The 21,638-nt window shown below is 43.1% G+C and overlaps 2 protein-coding genes across 34 annotated transcripts in view; one reads left to right on the forward strand and one right to left on the reverse strand.

The window, feature by feature from the left end:
- Positions 1-2,736: 2,736 nt before the first annotated feature.
- On the reverse strand, positions 2,737-7,626 carry LOC109685204 (carbonyl reductase [NADPH] 1-like). Of its 4 annotated transcripts, none has more exons than XM_074072722.1 (5): positions 7,500-7,626; positions 6,062-6,369; positions 5,413-5,724; positions 4,792-4,899; positions 2,737-3,470 (listed from the first exon to the last, which is right to left on the reverse strand). In XM_074072722.1, the coding sequence occupies exons 3-5, from the start codon at positions 5,699-5,701 to the stop codon at positions 3,025-3,027; spliced, it is 843 nt and encodes a 280-aa protein (XP_073928823.1). In that variant the 5' UTR covers positions 5,702-5,724; positions 6,062-6,369; positions 7,500-7,626; the 3' UTR covers positions 2,737-3,024. The 4 variants fall into 4 exon arrangements, with proteins under 4 accessions (XP_073928823.1, XP_073928822.1, XP_073928821.1 ...); XM_074072721.1 differs by having other exon boundaries at positions 6,058-6,369; XM_074072720.1 differs by having other exon boundaries at positions 6,046-6,369.
- Positions 7,627-7,696: 70 nt separating this feature from the next.
- The window catches only part of Setd4 (SET domain containing 4), a 102,787-nt gene continuing 88,845 nt past the window's right edge, over positions 7,697-21,638 (forward strand). For 19 of the 30 annotated variants that reach the window (XR_012447864.1, XR_012447862.1, XR_012447857.1 and 16 more), the window contains exons 1-3: positions 7,697-7,799; positions 16,938-17,011; positions 18,690-18,864. The gene's annotated coding sequence lies outside the window, so the exon portion shown is untranslated. The other 11 variants (XM_074072697.1, XM_074072707.1, XM_074072715.1 and 8 more) reach the window with 9 other exon arrangements.

Consider the following 21,638-nt stretch of genomic DNA (forward strand, 5'->3'; position numbering starts at 1 on the left):
TACAAGACAGCATCCAGAAGAGGCACCTTTGGGTCTGCATTACTTGCAAAAAAAAGGCCTGCCCCGAATATGACCTCCCAGGCCAAATCCTCTTACTTAGGACCTCATGAATATTGGTCACATCTCATACATACAATTAAAGCTCTAAAAATTAGCCTAAGTACATGCTCAGAGCACCCCTTGTTATGTAATAAGGTGTGGCTAAGTACACCTGTCAGCCACCCTAGATCCTCCCTAAGGACTGCCCAGATTTTTCCCACCTAATGATTTATGAATTGGGCTTAAAGAAATCAATACTTCTGTGCCACCTGGAGAGCCCACCAGTTCCCTTGTGGTGCTTCTTTCTTTCCTTTTCTTTCAATAAAGTTTTGCTAATCGATGCCTCCTTGCCATCTGGCAGGAGCCCACAGCTTTTTCTCTTGCCGTGCTTCCTCTTACTCTTTCTTGCTTCTTTTTCAATAAAGTTTTGCAATTAGTGTCTCTGTGAAGTTCTCTGTTCAAGTGACACAAGGACTTGGAGTCTTCTTCACTAGTGTCTTAGACTACTTAGCATTCCCATTCATCATTTTTGGAATATGTGATAGATGACCTTGAATTGAGTGCTTACCTCTACATGTGAGGATGAGTCTTTCCTGTGTGAATATGGATAAGCTTATCCAAAACCAGAAATTCTTTCATAAGTTTCAACAATGCAAACTTACAATGATATCCCATGTGGCATATCACTATTTTTGCTGCATGTATGTAAATAATGAGGTCAAAGTTAATTAGACTACACTTATTTTTGCAAGCAAATTAGCTTATTTGAGTATATTCAGCAGAAATGTGGTGACTGTAGGGAGAAAAATTATGTTTCTGAAGAAAAACCTATAGAACCTCAGTTAGTAGGTTATAACTCGGCTCTCTGTTTTTGAGTATATTATCTCCCTGTAGAATGGACTGAATTCTAGATTCTTCCAGTCCAGTTTTCTTCTATGGGATCACTAAAAACAAGATGTTCTCTATTCAGAAGACCAATAAGCTGTGAAACTGGACAACCAACATAAATTTCAAGGGGGCAGGACTCATGCTTGATGTGTGGACCACGCAGAGTTTTCACCAAAACACCTAATGCCAGAGACTTTGAGACTGCAAATCAGCATAGGAGATTTTGGCAACTTAAGGCTGTGGACAGCTTTTCCTAATGTATCCAAGGGAGATGCCCTATTTTGGAACTATGCCTACCTCTTTTACTTGGCAGAATAATGCTGTGATTAGATTTTCAGGACCAGTAGCTTTTGCAGATAACACAACATGACAGACAGTTGAATCTATCATGTCAAACAAAAACCTTTATATTGGTCCCCTATATTTTTTTGGTAGGATGCCCATCAAGAATGATGTGTTTGGGCTGTAGGTTTCAGAGGTTCCAGCCCTCGGTTATTTTTTCTGGGTCTGTGATGAGGCTGACAATGATGGCAGGGAACATGTTGGAACAAAGTTCACCTCAATGTGGCCAGGAATCACTTTTCATGTCTCTTAATCACAGAAATCACAGGTGAAGACAGAAAATACCTGACAGTAGAGTCCTTTCAGCAGTTCTGTGGGTGGGAGGATGGAGCGAACAGTTCCTGATGCCCATTGGATCCCAATTTTATAATAGGTAATGAATAGTGCTTCTCTTTACTACCAGGGTGTGGTGTTAGCCCTGATTACCATGTGTGATAATAGCACATACTTTGCATGTCCATGAACTGGGCACTGTTTCTAACACTTAAATCAAGACAAAACATTCTATGATTATAATCTTTATTTGACTCAGCAAAATGTAATCAGTAGGCCAGGTTATGCACTAATGGGACAGAGCTAAGAATCCCTTCCCTTTCCTTTCTGTGGTGCTGGGGATTGAACCCACAGCCTCAGGCATGGTAGGCAAGGACTCTACTACTGAACTATATCCCAGCCCTGCCCTATGCTTTTAAAGCTCTCACAAATCAGAAAAGTTGAAAAAATAGTTTAGTAGACATTCACGCATCCATATATGCCTGGCAATCATGAATACTTGGCTATAATATTTGAATCTCTGTATGTATCTTCCTGAAGCCTCACAAGACTTCAACCTGCATAAATAACATTTGTATTGAGGAGGCTGATCATTCTTTAGCCTTCGAGGCACACATCATAGAATATTTCCCGACAGGCACCTACTCACTTTTCAACACTTGTTGCCTTTGGTTGTGTGTCTACATTGACTTGGTCTGTTCGACTATTTTCTTTATTGGTTTATTTTTTGTCAGCTCTAGAGTTTGAACTCAGGACCTTAAGCTTCCTAGGCATGCACCCTACCACCTGAGCCATGCCCAGCCCTTTTTTGCTTTAGGTACTTTGCACATAGGATTTGGCACTTTTTGCCCCAGGTGGGACTCAAGTCTCCTTCCTATGCCTGGCTGATTAAGGCTTTTAAAAGGAACCAGGTTGGCTATCTTTTCCTTTATGGTGTCATCTATTTTTCCCAAGGGGCTGTTAAACCCAAGTCTAGAGGCCCCAACCAGCTAGGCCCTTGGTTTCCATAGTGAGTCTGCCTTCTTGTTACACAGTGGTGGTAACAGACCGCACAAAACTACAGATATTACTACCTGGCTTCCTCTAGGTTTGCCCACTTCTGAGTCACACTATCTGTTGTTGACCTAATATTTATGTGGAATGTACTCCTGAGATGGAGGTGATCAGAAATGAAGAGAACTGCAGAGACAGGCCTGCATAATGAACCATTTATTCACCTTGATTTTCATTTGCTATTCCCAGCAATTGAGTTTTTCTTTCCTGTTTCACAGAGGAAATCCCAAAGAGTTCCCAGAGTTAGCAGTCTACTCACTGGGTAGCCTATTCAATTAGTAGTAAGTTAGTACAGAGTACATGATAGGACTGTTTGGATTTTTGATTATTTTCTTTTGTTTGGATAAGGATATTTTGAAATTAAAAATGTACTTTTGATCATCTCAGGACAGAACACAAATGGGGACCACTGGAGGAGGTGAGCTGAGCTCACCATTGTTCAACTTTTTTCTCATGGACAAACTGGCCATGAGGGCCCTCTGCATCCTGGGGCAAAAGGGCCAAGTACACAGGGGTCTCTGCTCCTTCTTCCGGGCTTTTGAGGGCCGAGGGATCCGTCATGTCTGTTCTCACCCACCCTGGGCAACAGGCATTCAGGAAGATCTTTTCTCCTCTTCTCTGCTCGTTGAGGTTCCTGGCATGGATTCTGGACAGGACTGTGACACCGATCTTAGTCACCGCATATGCCATATAATTGGAACTGGGCCAGCCTTCTTTCTCGTGTACTCCATTCTTGGTATCTTCCACAAACTTGTTCATGAGTCCCACCAGCTCCTCCTCTGTGATGGTCTCACTTCGAAACTTCTTCTGTAGCTCTGGGCTACAATTTTTCATGCTGCGAAGACTCAGTATGCTTGACACATTCACCACTCTGCCTGAAATACATCACAAATTATCACATAGAGAGGTGTACAAAAGAATGGTGAATACAAAATTTGCTGGAACTTGAGATCAGAAAATTTCTCTTCAAGAGACCATTAGCAGTATGTGTTGGAAGAGGAATATACTGCACAGTACTGTGTAGCCTAAGGACTTCCATTCAGTCTAAAAGTTTTGGGCAGGTGGAGGAGTCGGGTAACAATAGAAAGAGCTGCCCTTTGAAGTCCTGGTGAACAGTTTTAGAAGTAGTAGAACCTTCTGTGAGGACAAGATGGGAAACAGGATTTGAGAGTAAGCTGTACATGCAAGTCCTCAGCTCCAAGCTCCACATTCCATTTTTCCAAATGTGGCTGCTGGTCTTTATTGGTGTGATTTAATGAGTGGTGGTTCACCTGGTCTCCAGATCACATGGGGTCAGGATTAGAGCTGTTTACAGTGAAAGAAATAGGATAGCTTGCTATGCAGGGCACAGGTATGTTGATAGGGACTGCGGTTAGCCTGGAGGTGGAGGGTCAGCTCGTGGTGATCTCTATGCACCATGCTAAGGACTTGGGTTTTCTCCTGAAGGATCTTTGGGAGGGGAGTGGACAGGCAGACAGTGTACAGAGGCCTATAAGGACAAGGCTCAGGAAGGTGGCCTCCCTGGAAGGTTTGCAACTGTGCATCTTGACAGCCAAGGGCCTGTTGTAGAGCTGGGATGAGAAGGATTTGGGAGACACTCTGTGGCCACAATCTCACAACAGTGATTCTGAGGGGCAGGGCATGGTACACCCCAGGGATGCTGGTGGGTGGCCAAGAAGATTCAGGGAGAAGGATGAGCACCCCCTGGCAGTGTTTGCTTTCGTTTGTGGGTATATCAGGGGGAGATCCATAGGTACAAGACAAATATGTGTGGGGAACTATGGGAAGTGTTGGGGGCAGGTGACAGAAGTTTAGGGGAGGGGGCGTTTAGGGATTGGGTGTAGTCACAAGTGACAAGTTTTAGGTGGCTAGATCTATTAATTGGGTGGTACTGAAGGCTCCATCAGCCTGAATAAGAACATTCAGACAGCAGAGAAGGAGCACAGATGGAATCTTAAGGGCCTCTAATGTGTGAGAGACAAGGAACAAACAGGAAACATTTGAACCAAGAGTTGAAGGAATGGAAAGAGACAGGTGTGCAAAGATCAGCAGAACAGAGAACAAAGCCACTAGAGAGAGAATGACAAAGTACCAGGCTAGCAAGGAAGCAGGTGCAGCTGCCCCTGCAGCAGGAGAGGAAGCCAGGCTTGGAGATGAGAGTCCAGGCAGGCAGGTCGGATCCCCCACCAGACTCACCTTGGGGTTTTATTAGAGGGAGTAGTTCAGTGCAGACATCTCGGGTACCAAAAAAGTTAGTTTTCATTGTCACTTCTGCTTGAATTTGTAAGGGTGTAGGATCAGTCACTTTTAGAGGAGAAAGAAAACAGAATCATGAATAGCAAGCAGTAAAGGGGTAGAAATCTGGTTGCTTTGAGTAAACCCTGTGACTAGTTCCACCATTGTGCCAGGGCTCATCTCCTGGTTTGATAATATTTCAATTTTTTTGTAAGATGCACCAGTGGAGAAAGTGGGGCGAAGATGTCATCCACAGTATCTTGGTTTAGCAATTTTTTTTCATTTTCTCTTTTATTTCAAAATCAGTTAAAATCAACATAATTGTCCTAAAGACCAATCACAGAAAAATTGCATAATGAAAACCTGAAAAAGATCCCAAAGAATATGAGTCAGCCAAGCACAAGGTTCCATTGGTGGAGCCTTCCCAGTCCCAGGGGGCTCTGCAGGCCGACCTCTGAGGGGTTTGCCCTGGATCCCACGGGCCACAGGTGCCCCACTCCAGCGCCGCCCAGACAGGCACAGCCCACCCTGGCGCTTGGCACTCGACAACCATCCTCCACGCTGCGTTTCCCAGCCCCTTACTCTTGAAGCCGATGCCCGCGTTGTTGACCAGCACGTCCAGCCCCCCGTACTCCTTGCGCAGAAAGTCGCGCAGAACGCGAATGCTCTGCAGGTCGTCGATGTCCAGCTGGTGGAAACGCGGGCTCAGGCCCTCGGCCTGCAGCTGCTGCACCGCCGCCCGGCCCCGCGCCTCGTCCCGGGCCGTGAGTATCACGTCCCCCGAGAACTGGCGGCAGAGGTCACGCACGATGGCGAAGCCGATGCCCTTGTTGGCCCCGGTCACTACTGCCACTCGATTGCAGTACGACATTGTTCAGTGGGTGTGCAAGGCACCTGCGTGGAGAGGGGAGCCGGTGATAAAAGCATCTACGTGAGGACCCGCTAAGTGGGTGAATTTGGAAGGCCATGGTGCACTCATCCGAGTTTGTGCCTGTGGAATGGCCCAGGGAGAAGGTCAAGGTGAGTCCGCATCCCTGGCAGGGCGTGGTTAGGCGGGAACCCCCCCCCCCCCCCCCCCCCCCCGAGGCTGCAGAGAAGGGCTGGGACTTTTCAACTACAAGTGCAACTACCCAGCTCACAGGCACAAGTCTTGGGCTTTCTAAACGTGGCCGCTCGTGTCATTGGGGTCTATTTAATTTGTGGTCGTTCACCTGCCTTCCTAATTACTTGCAATAAAAATTGTCGTTTCTTATCTTGGGTGCACGCAGAGTGTTGTCGGGGGTGTGCGAAGAGCCTGGAGGTATTCCACGGTCAGATTATGGAGAACTAAGAGCTCTCCATAAGAGCTCTAGGAGGACATGGCTTGGGTGGGCTTCTGCTTGGAGAGCAGTCTCGGTTGTGTCTCCAAACTCCTTCCAGTGTGGGATTTCAAATGTGTCTGGAGGGGCACACGATGCATCTGGTGTCAAGCATCTGGGGTCCTCAGGTCGAGGAAACCGGCTGCAAGTTCAGTTGCAGGCTCTTAGGGAGCCCCTGGGCCTTCACAGGATAACAAGGACTGAGTTTGAGAACTAATGTTAAGGGCAGGCAGCGAACACTCAGCCACACGCGTTAGTATTCCTTAAAGTGGCCACTTGGGTTAAGCGGAGCAATTTGGTGGGAAGTGAAAACAAGCCCGGAGGTAGGAGGGGTCCTGTGAACCATGCTAAGGGCTTGGGTTTTCTCCAGGAGGGTTTTGGAAGGGGTAGAGCCAGGCAGACAACATGCAGAATCTAGGAAAGGAGGAGGCTCAAGAAGGGAGGTCTGGTTTTTGCCAGACTGGCCATTCCAAGCCTAGTTGCTGCCAGAGGCTTCCTGTCTGACACCAAAGAGCCATTTGGCATTGGCCGTAGAGTAGATCTGTACTGAACCCTCATCCTTGATCCCCCCTGTATCTCCCCAACTATTCAAGTGTATCACAGATGTGCTTGCAGGATGGGTGTTTCTAAACAGACTATTTTTTTCTGGTATTTGAAAAATATGCCCAAATTAAAAAAATTTATGAATATCTATCTGTTTCCTAGCTAATTTTCAGGTGTTTTTTTTTTTCCCCCCTCGGGGATCAAACCAAGGGCCATGTTCATACAAGACAAGTATTCTACTACTAAGTGACATCCTGACATCCCCAGGCTTGGATCTTGGTTTTGGTGGTTGTTAGGGACTCCCAAAACTTTGCACGTTTTCTGAATTCTGAACAATTGAGAAATAAAATCAAGGAGTAAAGATGGAGACCACAGATCTTCCTTATACTACAGATAATTGTAAGACCAACTTCTGGTACTTTTCTACCCAGAGAAAAGAATTTTATCCCATCTATTAACTTGTGGAATCAATTCACACCTTTACTTTCTACTGGTTTAAAATATTTACTTCATTCCTTTCAGTTTTTTCTTTTCTTCCCCATCTGTGCCCTAAACCATCTACTTCCGCCCACCACTGAACTCTGGCACCAGCCCTCTCTACTGCTAACTGCTCACTTTATTCCTCTTAAAGATCACAGCTCCATGGTGTTTGTGAAAAGGTATTGGAAAGGAGTATTAAATTGTGAATCATGGAGCTCTAGGGGGCTTTTCTTACGTGATATTATTTACCCTACCTGAATTAAACTTGACACTACTTTTTCTACTTACAGTTGTTATACTTGTTCAGTGGTCCAGTAAATGGGAACAGCTTGGTCTTTGACTCCTGGAATTTGAGCTTGGTGTTTGACTCCTGCTTAGTGGTTATGAATCTTTTACTTACAGAAATCTGTCAAAGATAAACCAAGCTGGACACTGATTTGATAAAGGGCAGATTTTAATCAATAACGAACTATCCTTTAGGGACAAGATCCAGTGTGAACTGACCTCACTTTCATTTGTACAGAGGTCACTGCATTTTAAAGAGAGAGAGTTGGGGATCAGAAAAGGAGAACAGCGGTACCTTGAGCAGTTAAGTATATTAAAGGTGACAAAGGATTTGCTTAGTGTAAATGTTGGTTAGGTCATCTGTGTCTATTAACTGGCAGTTATCAAAATTAAGATCAAATGACAGAGATCCTATCATTTCTAATGGCTGTATTTTTTTTCTTTTTTCTTTTATTATTCATATGTGCATACAAGGCTTGGTTCATTTCTCCCACCTGCCCCCACCCCCTCCCTTACCACCCACTCCTCCTCCTCCCTCTCCCCCCCCTCAATACCCAGCAGAAACTATTTTGCCCTTATTTCTAATTTTGTTGTAGAGAGAGTATAAGCAATAATAGGAAGGAACAAGGGTTTTTGCTGGTTGAGATAAGGATAGCTATACAGGGCATTGACTCACATTGATTTCCTGTGCGTGTGTGTTACCTTCTAGGTTAATTCTTTTTGATCTAACCTTTTCTCTAGTACCTGTTCCCCTTTTCCTATTGGCCTCAGTTGCTTTAAGGTATCTGCTTTAGTTTCTCTGCGTTAAGGGCAACAAATGCTAGCTAGTTTTTTAGGTGTCTTACCTATCCTCACCCCTTCCTTGTGTGCTCTTGCTTTTATCATGTGCTCATAGTCCAATCCCCTTGTTGTATTTGCCCTTGATCTAATGTCCACATATGAGGGAGAACATACGATTTTTGGTCTTTTGGGCCAGGCTAACCTCACTCAGAATGATGTTCTCCAATTCCATGCATTTACCAGCGAATGATAACATTTTGTTCTTCTTCATGGCTGCATAAAATTCCATTGTGTATAGAGACCACATTTTCTTAATCCATTCGTCAGTGGTGGGGCATCCTGGCTGTTTCCATAACTTGGCTATTGTGAATAGTGCCGCAATAAACATGGATGTGCAGGTGCCTCTGGAGTAACAGTCTTTTGGGTGTATCGTAATGGCTGTATTTTTTATGTTATGTAGCTTTGTTGATTCCAAATATTTACATGGTTTGTTAAGTGTTCTTTTGGAGTGTAGTAACCACTTCCTTTGTGCACCATTTGATCCAATCCCATTATTAAGGCAAATTAGGAGGGCCCGAGTGCACAAGGGATACTTTCCTTTCTTTTTTCTTTCTTTTGCCAAAGCATTAGTCAAAGAGCAAATGCTGGGTTGAGTTTACTGGAAGATGCTGACTTTATATTGACTCTTGTTATGTATTTTTAAAGAAACAAGGTGTTATGTAGCAAGCAGAGATATATCTTCAGTCTCACAAGCAGGTTTTGAGAAGCACACGGAGTTGTGTAGATACATCGACATCTCAGAAAAAGAGTCACAACTGTAAGCTCTTTTTAGTAAATGCTTTAAGAAAGGATGGTCAGGAGCTTAATGTCAGATGCCGCCTTTAACAAATGGTAAGTTGGAGGTGGGATCAGCTTTGGATATTCTCAGGAAGGTACTTAATGGGGACCCAGGCTCATCCTAGGGACACAGCCTTGTGTTATTAGAAATTGTGTTAGTGTTTAAGCCTTTTATTTATTTCATTTTAGTTTTTGGTGGGACTGGGCGTTCAACTCAGGGCTTTGTGTTTACAAACAGGTCCTCATAAAGCAGGTGCTTTACTACTTAAGCCACACCTTCAGTCCATTTTTGCTCTGGTTATTTTGGAGATGGTCTCTTGCAAAATATTTGTCTGGGCTGGCCTCGAGCTGTGATCCTCCTGATCTCAGCCTCATAAGTAGCTAGGATTACAAGCATGAGCCATCAGCACCTGGCTGTGTTTAAGCTTTTTAGTGTGAAGGAACATGAAGAAAAAAATTACTTGTGCTGAGAGTCTATAGTTTTTATAATGCAAGTTTTTGCTCAAGGAATGTGGCTAGAGCTCTGTCAAGGAGAGAATCTTTGTTGATTTCCATGTAAAAGATGGGAATATACATTTTTTCTCCTTCATAAAAGACAGTTCTCATTTCAATTGCCCCTTTTCATCTTATCTAGAATGCAGGTGTGTGAAAATGTGACACTTAGAGCTGAAGCAATTATCCTCCTAAGACTATCAGGAAACAATAAAGTGTTCTGAAAGCTAGGGATGTAGGTCAGTGATAGAGTGCTTATCTAGCATGTGCAAGGCCATAGGTTTGATCACACACACACACACACATACACATATGCACACATGCACAGTGTAATGAAGGGCTGACTCCCCAAGGATGGTAATGGTGAAGGTTAGAAAGAGGGTTGAGTTTGATGACATTGATGACTCTTGGATCTGTTAAAATACTAATTAAAAAGGAGCCCAACCAACCAACCAACAAACACAAAAACAAAGAAATGGGAGATCATCATACCGAGGTAGCTCTAATGCCCCAAAACCTAACTCAGACTTTAAAGGAAAATGAGGATGAGGTTGTAAATTAATGGTATGCAGAGTTGTACATTTGCAAGGGCAAAAAAAATTAAAAGAAAGTGAAACTCAGTTCAGCCTATCACAGGTACACCTTTGGTCAACTGTTATAACTTTGGTGAACTAATATAACTGCATTAGTTATATTGTCTTAAACTTCCCATGGGAATAGTTCAACTAATACAATAGCTCCTTTTTTGTTCACAATCAACTAATTGCTTTGCCTTTATATTTATCCTACAAAAGCCTCTTCTGCTGCCCTTTCCATGTAGAGATTCAAAGCACTTTGGTTTGAAACTGTACCATTCATGAATCTCTATTCAAATAACTCTTAAAATTTTAAAGTGTCCAAGCTTATCTTTTAATGCTTCCAAATCTAGTAACATCTATTCCCAGCCCACTGACCTTTTTGCCTTTAAAATGAACTTCTAACTTTAGAGTAGTTTGACTTACTGAAAATTTGCAAGTGTAACACAGAGAATTGTCACAAACCTCTTGCCCCATTTTTCCTATTAACATTTTACTACTACAGTGTATTTGTCAAAACTAAGAAACCAACATTGGAGCAGCTCCATGCATTATTTGGGTTTTACTTGTTTCCCCCCTCATATTCTTTTTCTATTCTAGGATCCTCTCTGGATACTACATCTAGTTATCATCTGTCTCTAGTTTCCTGTTGTTTGTAACACCTTGTAAGAATTTGTTTTTCATGGCAGAAAAAATGTTTTGGGAGAATTGGCCAGGTGTTTTGGGGTTTGTCATGAGCAAGAGTCAGAAACATAGACATGTTTGTGTCTTCCCACGTCAGAATTTATTACTTCACAAATATATAAGCTACATCAATTTTGGTGACTTTAATTCACCAAGGACTATTGATGTCACTTGGTGCTCATGATCACTGGCAATCATAGGTCTCATGGCCAGTGTGAGCAGGTCCTTTGACCTGACAGGGAGTGACTGGGGATTGAGAAAAAAGACACAAAGACAAGACAAATAGAAAAGTTTGGGATCGGGTGAGTCCAGCACTCCTGATGAGAGATGCCAGTGATCCCCTCCGCCTACAAGTGCATTTATTTATACAGCAAGTGTGGGAAAGTGGGGTGAAGGGAAGGTGGAGGTCTCATGGGTCCAGTCATGTAGGCAGCAGGAACAGCGCAGCTGTGGTATGTTGTTATTTACTGCAGACTATCCTATGTCAGCATGCCCTGTTTTCCCTGCAAGGCAGCCTTGCTGAACCTTGCCTCCCCTTGGCTGGGTCTGTGCCTATCAGCCAAGGGGCCCTTTGATAGAGCCGTGCTCATGCCAAGGTCTATCTCCACTGCCTCAGTCTCCCTACTTCCAAGGCAGCCTTGCGGAACCTTGTTCACCTCCTTTGTGCCGGGGCCTTGCCTTCTCAGCACAAAGGTCTTTGACATGGCCTTGTACATGTCAAAGTTCTTTCTCGGTCTATTAGTTACTGGTCTCCCACAATAGGTTCTTTTATTCTGAGCTTGATTATTAATTCTCAGATCACACATTACACTTTACACATTTTCAATATATTTATTTGCCATATATATAAAATAACAGCATGTCTACAGAAGGGTTAAAGAGGCTGCAGGGTTTGAGAGATTTCACTGATGGCAGAAACAGGCAGCTGATACAAAAATAATCACTGCAGGTGTCTATATAAGGCATCGCACTCACAGAGCAGTTCTGGAGCAGGGCTGCCAAAGCACAGACCTGGTTCAAGGTTCAGAGCTGGTTCCTGGCTTACTGGGTCTGGTCAAATAGCAATTTGAGTGGGCAGCTTCAAGCAGGGGGATGGTGCTGAGCTGAAGCCCCAGGGACAGAGTTGATAGTACCTTGCCTATTGATCCTGTGATGCATACACTGGGTGGTCTGCTCACTGATTGGTGGATGCCCCCATACCCCAGTGTTTAAGGGGGTTGCATTTGTTGTGTTCAATAAGCTTACAGGTCTGGTCTTTCTGATATGGTTTTGATATGCCCATGTGTCCATGGATTCCTGATTTAATTTGGTAAGTTCGTAGATGGTAATATTTTATTTTCATAAATAAATTATTGGTTTGTGTTGGACAGGTGGTGATTTACTGGCACAAAAAAGTGGTCAGTTGGTACAATACGGAATAACTTAGGGCAGGACAATGCTGATAATGTTTGCCAGAATTTCCACCCTCCTCCCCCACGGAAGAATTATTGGTTTGAAGGAGGAACACTGTGGGAACAGTGTTATCAACATGTTTTAGCCCTGATGATGTCATACTAACCTAACCACCTGGCCAAGGTAGTATTTGTCAGATTTTTTCATTTAAGTTATTTCCTGTCCAGCACCCCCTTTTCCATACTGTACTTTTTGGAATTAAGTTGGTAAGCATCGTCCACAACGAAGGCGGGGACAAGTCAGAAACTGAGCTCCTTCTCTTGGAAAGAGCATTTACACAAATTAAATTCTCCTGCAAGACAGATGCTGGGATAGGATAGAAAGGGGAAAATGGGGGACTGGGGAAGCCACGGGGCAAGGGGAGAAGACTGGGACCTGGTAGGTGTAGGGAAGGGAGGAGTGGAGTGGGTTGGGGACCAGGACAGCCTGGTGGGGAACACGGTAAGGCCGAGGTCTGAGGGTGAGGGTGAGGGTGAAGGCGCGGGCAGGGTGGGGCCCGCTAGGTCCAGCGCACTAGGTGGCTGGTCTTAGCAATTGAGTAAGCAGTTCTTGAGAGCGCAGGCTGTTTCCCGAGGCCACTGGGCTTTCTCACCCATGCCTCGCAGTAGGGCTGCAGAGGAGTTGGGTTGGGGTACTTCGCCGACCCCTCTCCCCGCAAGGGCTTAGCTTTCTAGTGGAATCCCGGAAACCGCGCGGGGGAGGGGCGCAGCAGTCGGGTGACTTTAACCCGGCGTGAAGCTTCTCCGCCTCTCCCTTTGCGTTCCGGAAGTTCCTTAAACTTGCGTTCCTGAAGCGTTCTTCCGGTTTCTCCGCCTAGGACCCCACCTATTGTCGCCGCCATCTTGGGGGCCCATGTGAACTCGGATGTGACCCGGAAGGACTTCCGGGTCAGGGTGCGCGTGTGAGGGTGTGTGTCCTGGTTGCTCGGGTAACGGGAGCGGGGTCCGGCTGCGTCTGTTCCCAGTGGTCATTCTGTGTGAAGGACCCGGGTGGGGCAGCAGGGCCCACTAGGCGCCCTGTAGCCTCTGGTCCTCAGAGGTCAGCGCGTCGCGGACGACGCTCGGTCGCGGTCTGATGCGCCGGGCCGGACCGGACCGCGGGGGGCCTCGGGGGACCCTGCGAGCGACGACGGCGCTTCACCGGGTCCCGCGCCGTGCGGCCGTCACCGCGCGCCGGGGAAGCGCGGGCGGGATGGGGGCACCGGCGGCCGGGCGCCGAGGCGGGGAGCAGGCTCGCCATGCTGGCTGGTGGCGGGGACGGCCGTCGGAGGGGCGTGGCGTCCGGGCGCGTCTCCGCCCCGGGGCTTTTCACATCCGGGGAAATGAGTCCTGAGAACCGGGCAGGAAGTCACCGATTAGCACTGTTGTAATGCACGGCGTCGTTAAATGAATACCGACACTGCCGCCTTTGCCTTCAGCTTTGCTAGCTGCAACATTTAGTAAAAAAAGGGAAAAGAGCAGCTCTCTCCTCCTGACCTTGCCAACTTTCCCAAATAGTGTGCTCTGGGCACTGAGCAAGGATAGCTTAAAGAAAGATATTTAGTCTGGGAAAAACTACCTGGAAAAATGGCTCCTCTGGGCCTAGACAGTGTTTAGAAAGGAATATACTTATCACAAAGACGGACACCCATTTTGAAGGGAGCATTTGGCAAAACCCATCATTTGTTTAAAGGGATGCCCAGACATCGTGTCATAACGACCCAAATTTAATAAGCAGGTCCAGTTTATAAAACAGTGTAACAGCAAAAATGATAAAATAGAGTAAGGGTCAGAACAACGGGGAATACTTTACCGAAGGTAAATTTGAGCCAATCCCCCATTCTACTTTTTCACCATAAATGCCTTTGATGTTAGAGCGCTCAGTGCACCTGTTGTCCCATGGTCCTGCACCGGTGTCTTCAGTTGTGCGCTAAATTTCTATGCTTTCTTTGCTTTATTAATAAACTTTCTTGGTCTTTACCTCAGTGTGTCCTAAAATCCATATTACGACAAGTTCATGAACTTGGTACTGAAGGGACAGGGAGTTGACCCCCTCCCTTTTGGAGACCTCCTCCCTGGAGCATCCTGGGTTCTAGTAACAGGTAGATTTGACGAGTTATATTTTAAAATACATACATATGCGTGCAAGTTACATTCATAATGTCACTTTTGTTCTTTAAATATCCAGCAAAGTATTCCTTTTTTAGGGCAGTACTGGGGTTTGAGATCAGGACCATGTGGGCTCTGCTGCTTGAACCATACACCCAGCCCTGGGTTATTTTTCAGGTAGGGTCTGCGCTTTTGCCCTGATGGCCTGGATCTCGATTCTCCTACTTAGGCCTTCAGTAGTAGCTAGGATAACAGGTGTGTGCTGCCATCCCCAGCTTTCTTGTTGAGATGGGATGTCCCTAACTTTGTGGCTGGCTTCCTTACTGCTGCCTCCCAGGATGTTTTTGAATAACTTTTCTTAAGCCCTTTGTTACGTAAACATACACAATGTGCTCAAAAGCAGACCCAAAAGGAACATTTAATTTATAATGTTCTGCAACTTTTTTATTTAGTATATTTTAGATACTATTACATCTTTTGTCTTCCCATAATGTCTCCATTAGTTCCCAAGATTGATTCCTATCATGGCTCCACTGTATTGCCTGTGTCATGATTTGTGTTTAATGGATTTCATTTTATGCTTCTTAGAAAGTAGCCATTTTAGATTTTGTGATCATCTCTGGTTTGTCTGCTTTTTTGGTTCTCATTCTTTGCCTGATCTTTTGTCAACAATTATATCTCAAGTTCTCAGTATCTAGGTATAGACCACTATTCATACATTGAGAGAATTTTTTTCCCTAACACTTCTTAGTTAATAAGAGGCCTAATAGCTGCTGTTTGTTCTATGTACCATTGATTTAAGTTGGTGTGTAAGTGTTGGTTAGGGTTGGGATGTGTACATCACCAAAGCACATGTTATGAAGTCTGTTATGTCATTTTCCATTAATTAATCAGCATTCAGTACTGCCCCAATATAAAATTGTTTTATAGGGACCTACATAATGGGGACTCTAATGTAGCAATCCTGTTTTAGCTCATGGTATAAAGCTTTCACATACAAAACCCTTTAGAAAAACGGTTTGCTAAAGTCTTCATTTGTATATTTACAGTTACAGAGATGGTGATTATCATGCAAGAGGAAAATAAGACAAAGGTGTTTTTGAATTTAGATTGGCAACTAATCAAAAACTACAGTTTTAGTATGCAGAAGGGAAGAGGGAGAACAAGCAGAATCAAAAGTACAAAACCTCAGAACCTCTGAATCAACAGGAAGTACAATTTTGTTTCTTTTGGTACCCAGGATGAAAAAAACTCTCAGTTGATTGGTGTCTGTTCATATACAACTTTTTTCAAAGGAACATGGACAATGTTCAAGGAGAGTATTGCTAATGAACACTCTTCTTAATGATGTTTTATATTCTTTTAAACCTTGTAGTGTGTCAACTGTCTTCTCTGGAATGACCTGCCAGTTTCTGTTTCTTGTCTTGACTTTTAGCTACCTGTAGTATATCAATGCTTAGGTATGAATTCACTACTTCCAATTTACTATCACCCAGTCTGAAGGAGTTGCTGTGTTAGCTTTTCATTAAAGCATGCAAATTCATGAGTTAACTTACAAGAGGAAAGAGTTATTTTTTGCCTACACTTGGAGATTTGAGTCTATGGTGGATTGGCCATCTTTCTTTTGAGCCTATGGCAAGGGAGCACATTCCTGTCAGGGAGCACATGGTGGAGCAAAGCCATTCACCTCATGGCCAGGAATTGAAGGAGAGACACAAGACCAGGCTCTCACAGTCCCCTTTGTAGGTATGGCTCTAATGACCAAAAACCACCCGCTAAGTTCCATATCTTAAATTTTCCACGTCTTTTAAGTTTCCACAGCCTCTCAATAGTGCCAAGGTGGGACAAAAGCTTTTTAACACATGAGGCTGTGAGGTATATTTAAAGTCTGAACTATAGTAGAGAGTATGTGTAAGTACTCAGTCCATTGGAAAATGTTACATAAATGCAGTTGTTATTTTTATATAAATTAGTGACACTCCTCCTTTTTGACACCATTCCTGGCTATAAAGTCTGTTTTCTAGTTTGTTGATAACAAATTTGGGTACCTTACACCTTGGATCATATTTTTAGAAAACAAAATATGTATATATACATATATATATACACACACATACATTATATATTGTATATACATTACCACAATGGAAATAATGAACATTTCTATTATTCCATGAAATTTCCCTATTTCTTTTGGTAATCCCTTACTACCATCTTTTCCTGAACCCTTCCTCAGTAACCCTCATTTAACCACAGATATGCTTTCTGTCACTATGGATTATTTTGCATTTGATAAGGTTTTATATAAATAAGATCACAAGAGAAGTACTTTAAAAAAAATCTGGCATCTCTACTTATCATAGTTATTTTGGAAGAGTTCCATGTTGTTACATATAACAATAGCTTATTCTGTTTGATTGTTGAATGTACTCCTATGGCTCATTTATCCTGTTGATGATGGAAGAATCTAAAATATATATATTGCATAAAAAGTTTTTTCTTTTGAACTCACTCCTTGAATTGTCTAAATACAGAGCCTTTCACAGAGCGTGACACAGAAGCTCTTGCTCCATACCTGGATTTGCTGAATCATAGCCTGCACCTCCAGGTAAGAAGCTGATATGGAACACATCCTGTTTTCATAACAGATTCCAACATGCAGGGCCTCGGACTTTGAATACTGAGTAAAATCATAAAGAGAGGTGTGGCTGGCTTTACATAAATCTGTTAAACCAACCTGCCTACAGGTGTGCTTCTGACTTTCTTCCTAACTGCATATTGTTCTTCCTGGCATATTGTTCCTTTGCCCTTTGCTCTGTGTTTCCACTCTGCTCTTCATGCCTACAGAGACCTGGCTATATCACCTGGACTGCCTTTCCAGCAACTCATGGTGTGGAGTCCTCCTTCCTTTGTCCTTCTTCAGTACTGCAGTGAGGTCTAGTTTGTTTCCTATCCAATAACTTTAAAATTGGTGGCATAGTCAGAATGTGCAACTTTGCTCTGATCAGTGATTGACAGTCTCCTTCCCCTGTGGAGCACTGAAGTCTTAGAGGTTGGGGACATTGTCTTGTTTCTCTCCATAGTCCCAGAGCTCAGAGCAGGGCCTGGCCATACTTGGTATTCAATACATGTTTATTGAATGGAAATAGTTCACAATGGTTGTGGAGAAAAGATCTGATAAATCATGAAGGAATGACGCTTTGGGACAGAGTCACTGCTGTCATCTTCCCCATTGCTTTCCTATGTGGCCCATGCATTGGAGATGAGTGTGTCTGCAGGGCATGCTGGGGTTCAGGCCTGGCTTGGAGGGCAGAGAAGACACATGTGACTGCTCAACTATAACCCACCTTTGGTACACTGGGATGGGACCATTGTTTAGTTGTCCCCATACATGACGTGCCACCATGTGAAGATGTGCGTTGCCTTGTTGGTTCACATGATATAAGAGCAGAGGTCAGAGAGGTCCTACTCAGCCTTCTTAGGCCTAGGGAAATTGATCCCAGTGTGACGAGTGTCACTTTTATAGACAATCTGAAACACTGAGATTATTTGAGTGTTTCTGCAATTGATATTTCTGAATAAAGGCAGGGGTGTGTGGCACCATAGGATGCTGGACACTGGGACTCAGTCAGTGCCCAGCAGCCTGACTTTATTTTTATTGGGGTATTTGGTGTATTTATACTTGAAACTAGTGATTTTATAGATTTATAGACAATAAGAAGACCACAAACTATATCCTATGAGTGTGTGACCCTACGGTTCTGAACTAAGAATGACTTTTATCTTTTTAAAGGATCGTTAAAAGAATAACATTTGTGGCAGATTATAGGCCTGGGTAGCCTAAAATATTTACTCTTTGGAGCTGGCAGAGTGGCTCAAGTGGTAGAGTGTCTGCTTAGCAATTGTGAGACCCTGAGTTCAAACCGCAGTACCACCAGCACCAACAACAAACAAATAAAATGTTTACTCTCTGCTCATTACAACTAAAGTTTACTGTCCTCTTCCCTGGGCAGTGATAAACTAGCTCCTTGATTTCATTTGTTCAGAGTTGGGTGTCATGTCTTCATCTGTTCCCAGAACCCTGGGCCCAGGCTCTCTCCCTTGCCAATGGGTTGAAATTGAGGTGAAAGGAACAGGCTCAAGTGCAGAAGTAGGTTTTTCTTGATCTGTAATTAAGTTCATTGCTGAGGGTTTGACAGCTGTACTTCATCTAAGTTAATACTATGACTTAATTAGCATTAGTTTTAAACTGTAAAGAAAAATGTCTCACAATTTTTTTGTTGTAGGTAAAAGCAGTGTTTAATGAGGAAACTGGCTGTTATGAAATCAGAGCAACTTCATGTTGTAGAAAATACGAGCAGGTGTTCATCCTCCCCACCCCCCATGATAACCAGTGGCTGCTCCTGGAATATGGCTTTGTCTTCCTCCACAGTCTTCATGCCTGCCTGTATATCTCAATAGGTTGGAGTCACCTTTGTACTTTTTGTTATGTTTATGTATTTTTCCTATAAGGAGATGTGGTTATCTTCTGTAACTTTTATTTTAGCAGTACTGGAGTTTGAACTCAGAGCCTCATGCTTGTTAGGCAGGCGCTCTATCACTTGAACCACTCAGTCAGCCCAATATTTTCTGTTTTAGTAAAACTGGCAAAATCTTAAAACATGCATGCCCTGTAAAACATACATTTCTACTTTTGCCCCAAGTAGAACTGACCTTGCTCTTACTGACTGTAATGTCAGTGCCAAAGTGAAAACAACAAAGCTCTGATTGATATTGAGGGTAAGAGGACCTGAGAAGGGTTTTATTGAATTAGGTGAGGAAGCTAGACTGGAGGAAAAGGAAAACAACTATATACCCAGAGAATTAATAGAGGGGAGGAAAGAGAAATGTCTGTTCTGAGACATTGTCACTGTCACTGAATGTAGATTAGTATTAATGAGAAACGAATAAGGTATGTATTAAGCACCTATTGTGTATAAGACTGTATAATCACAGAGATAAATCTAGTATGTGATCCCCATTTTTGGAGTTAAATGTTATGATGAAATGTTGATGTCATTCATGTTGTGTGATCTATTAAGTATCTTCACTGATATTACCAGTTTAAAGCAAAATGTAATCATTAAATTTATGGTGTAAAAATTTGAAATTGAGTGCTAAAAACAATGCATAAAAGACTGACTTCCCCTCCCTCACCATGAAGCTGCAGTGAAGCAGTTTTGTAATCTACAAAGAAATGCCTAGAGATTTCCCCACCAGAGGCATATGTGTAAGCACAAATGAATATAGAAACTTGGTCAAAGTGATACTATCCTATCCTGTAGGCAGAATAATATAGTTCTTAGAATAAAAATAGAAAATAAAAACTGGGACTTAAAGCTAGCTTTGAGATAGTCTTCATATTTCAGAATTCTCTTAATTTTAGTATTGATGACTCTGTACTACTAGTACTCAAATGAACTGGTTTGAACCAAGATTACTTTTTAGTTATTTTTACATTTAAAAAATGGACTAGGTGCTGGGGGTTAGCTCAGTGGTAGAGCAGTTGACTGGTATGCCCAAGACTCTGGGTGTAGTTGTCAGTACATCAAAAAGAAGAAGATAAGGAGAAGGATACAGAGATGGAGAAGGGAAGAAAGGAAGGAAGGAAGGAAGGAAGGAAGGAAGGAAGGAAGGAAAATCCTTTCTTGCCCTACTCCAACTAACTTTGTCAGTGTTTGCATATTTTCTCTAATTTTTTTGTGGTTGCAAACACTAATGTCCAGATTAATTGAATTCTGACTTGTAAAACTCAGTATTACAAACCTTTTTCCTCCTGGTTTTGCAGAGCCTATTCTTTTGTGGATTGTAATTTTCCAGCAGTTGTCCTTGTGTCCATTTACCTGTTTGCTGGTTGATTGACTTGGTGGCAGAATGAGTTGAGCTTGGGGATATTTTGTTCTCCAGCTTTGGAATTCTGATAGCTTTTTAGGAACTGAGTGATAATCTCAGGGAATTGGACTTGAAGAAGAGACTTCCTTTGTGGGAATTAGGAAAAATGATTTGATTGCTAATGGAAGGGAAAGTCACCTGAAAGGGAAGGGAAGATGTACTTTTGTCTTAATTACACACTAAATTTCCATCTGACATTGTTCCTTGTTTAAAAAAAAATGTAGAAATGCTTGTTAAATATCTTCCACAGACAGATAAACAGATGGACAAAAAGATTTCATTTTGAAAGGATCATGGCTTTATAGAGTGAGCATTTTTATTTCCCTCTTGAAATTAATCCTGCAAAAGCTGGGGGTGGGGTCAAGTGGGGTGGGGGTGATGTGGTAGTGGTGGTGGTGATGGTGGCCACGCCTATAGCCTGTAATTCCAGCTACTTAGGAGACAGGGCAGGAGGATCAGGAGTTCAAGGTCAGCCTGGGCAAAAGTTAGCTAGACCCTATCTCTAAAAGAAAATACAAGCAAAAGGACTGGGGCATGGCTTAGGTGGTACAGCACTGGCATTTAAGAGGCCCTAGGTTCAATCCATAGTACTATAGTGAGGGAAAGGAAAAAGTTAATCCCTTCTGGAAATTTTCCTGAAAAAAATTAAGGGTTAGAGTTTCCACAAGTCAGAGATACCTCCTGACCATACCCTTTACTGTGTGAATTCAGTTCTCCTCAATATTGTGGGAATTCTAGAAGTGCCAGAGACTTTGAAGACACGTATTTGGGAATGTAAGCTACAAACTTGAAATTTTAAATTACTTTGCCCAAAGAGAGCCCCATATGTATTGTTTGGAGGTCCAGAGTGAGTTTGTCTCTATTATCTGAACAGGTGGGATGGCATTGGGGTATTGCAGGCTAGGCTGGCCCTTAGGTGAACCTGTTACCTGGCATCATGCTATAGGGTCTTAGGTAGGTACAGGCTTTAGGCATTCCAACCAAATAGGATAGACTGAGCTACAGGCTGTCCCTTATCCTTTTTTTCTCTTCTGAGTAAAATCAGATTTTAAATAACCCAGCGATAGCATGTGAGCAATCTGGGTTAGGGGTGCCCATTTGTTTGATCCCCAGAATACACAAATTCTTCCTAATTTACTTCACTGTGAATTATGTTGCATGACCTCTTGCTGTGGCCTTCTCAACCAAGTCCAACCTCTTACTGAAATTAGAAATAGCTTTTAGCTTTAGAAAAAACACAAAAAGAATTTTTGTGACCTAGGCTTAAATATTTGCAATTATTATTTTCTTCTTTTTTGACAAAG

Source organism: Castor canadensis, chromosome 5 (assembly GCF_047511655.1).
Source record: "Castor canadensis chromosome 5, mCasCan1.hap1v2, whole genome shotgun sequence".
NCBI classification, from domain to species: Eukaryota; Metazoa; Chordata; class Mammalia; order Rodentia; family Castoridae; genus Castor; species Castor canadensis.

Excerpts from the sequence above, each read along its gene's own strand:
- LOC109685204 (XM_074072722.1), bottom strand. The coding sequence starts at position 5,701 with ATGTCGTACTGCAATCGAGTGGCAGTAGTGACCGGGGCCAACAAGGGC. Across the intron at positions 4,900-5,412 it reads CGCGGGCATCGGCTTCAAGA|TGACTGATCCTACACCCTTA; the intron begins GTAAGGGGCTGG and ends CTCCTCTAAAAG. Across the intron at positions 3,471-4,791 it reads CCCTCTAATAAAACCCCAAG|GCAGAGTGGTGAATGTGTCA; the intron begins GTGAGTCTGGTG and ends GATGTATTTCAG.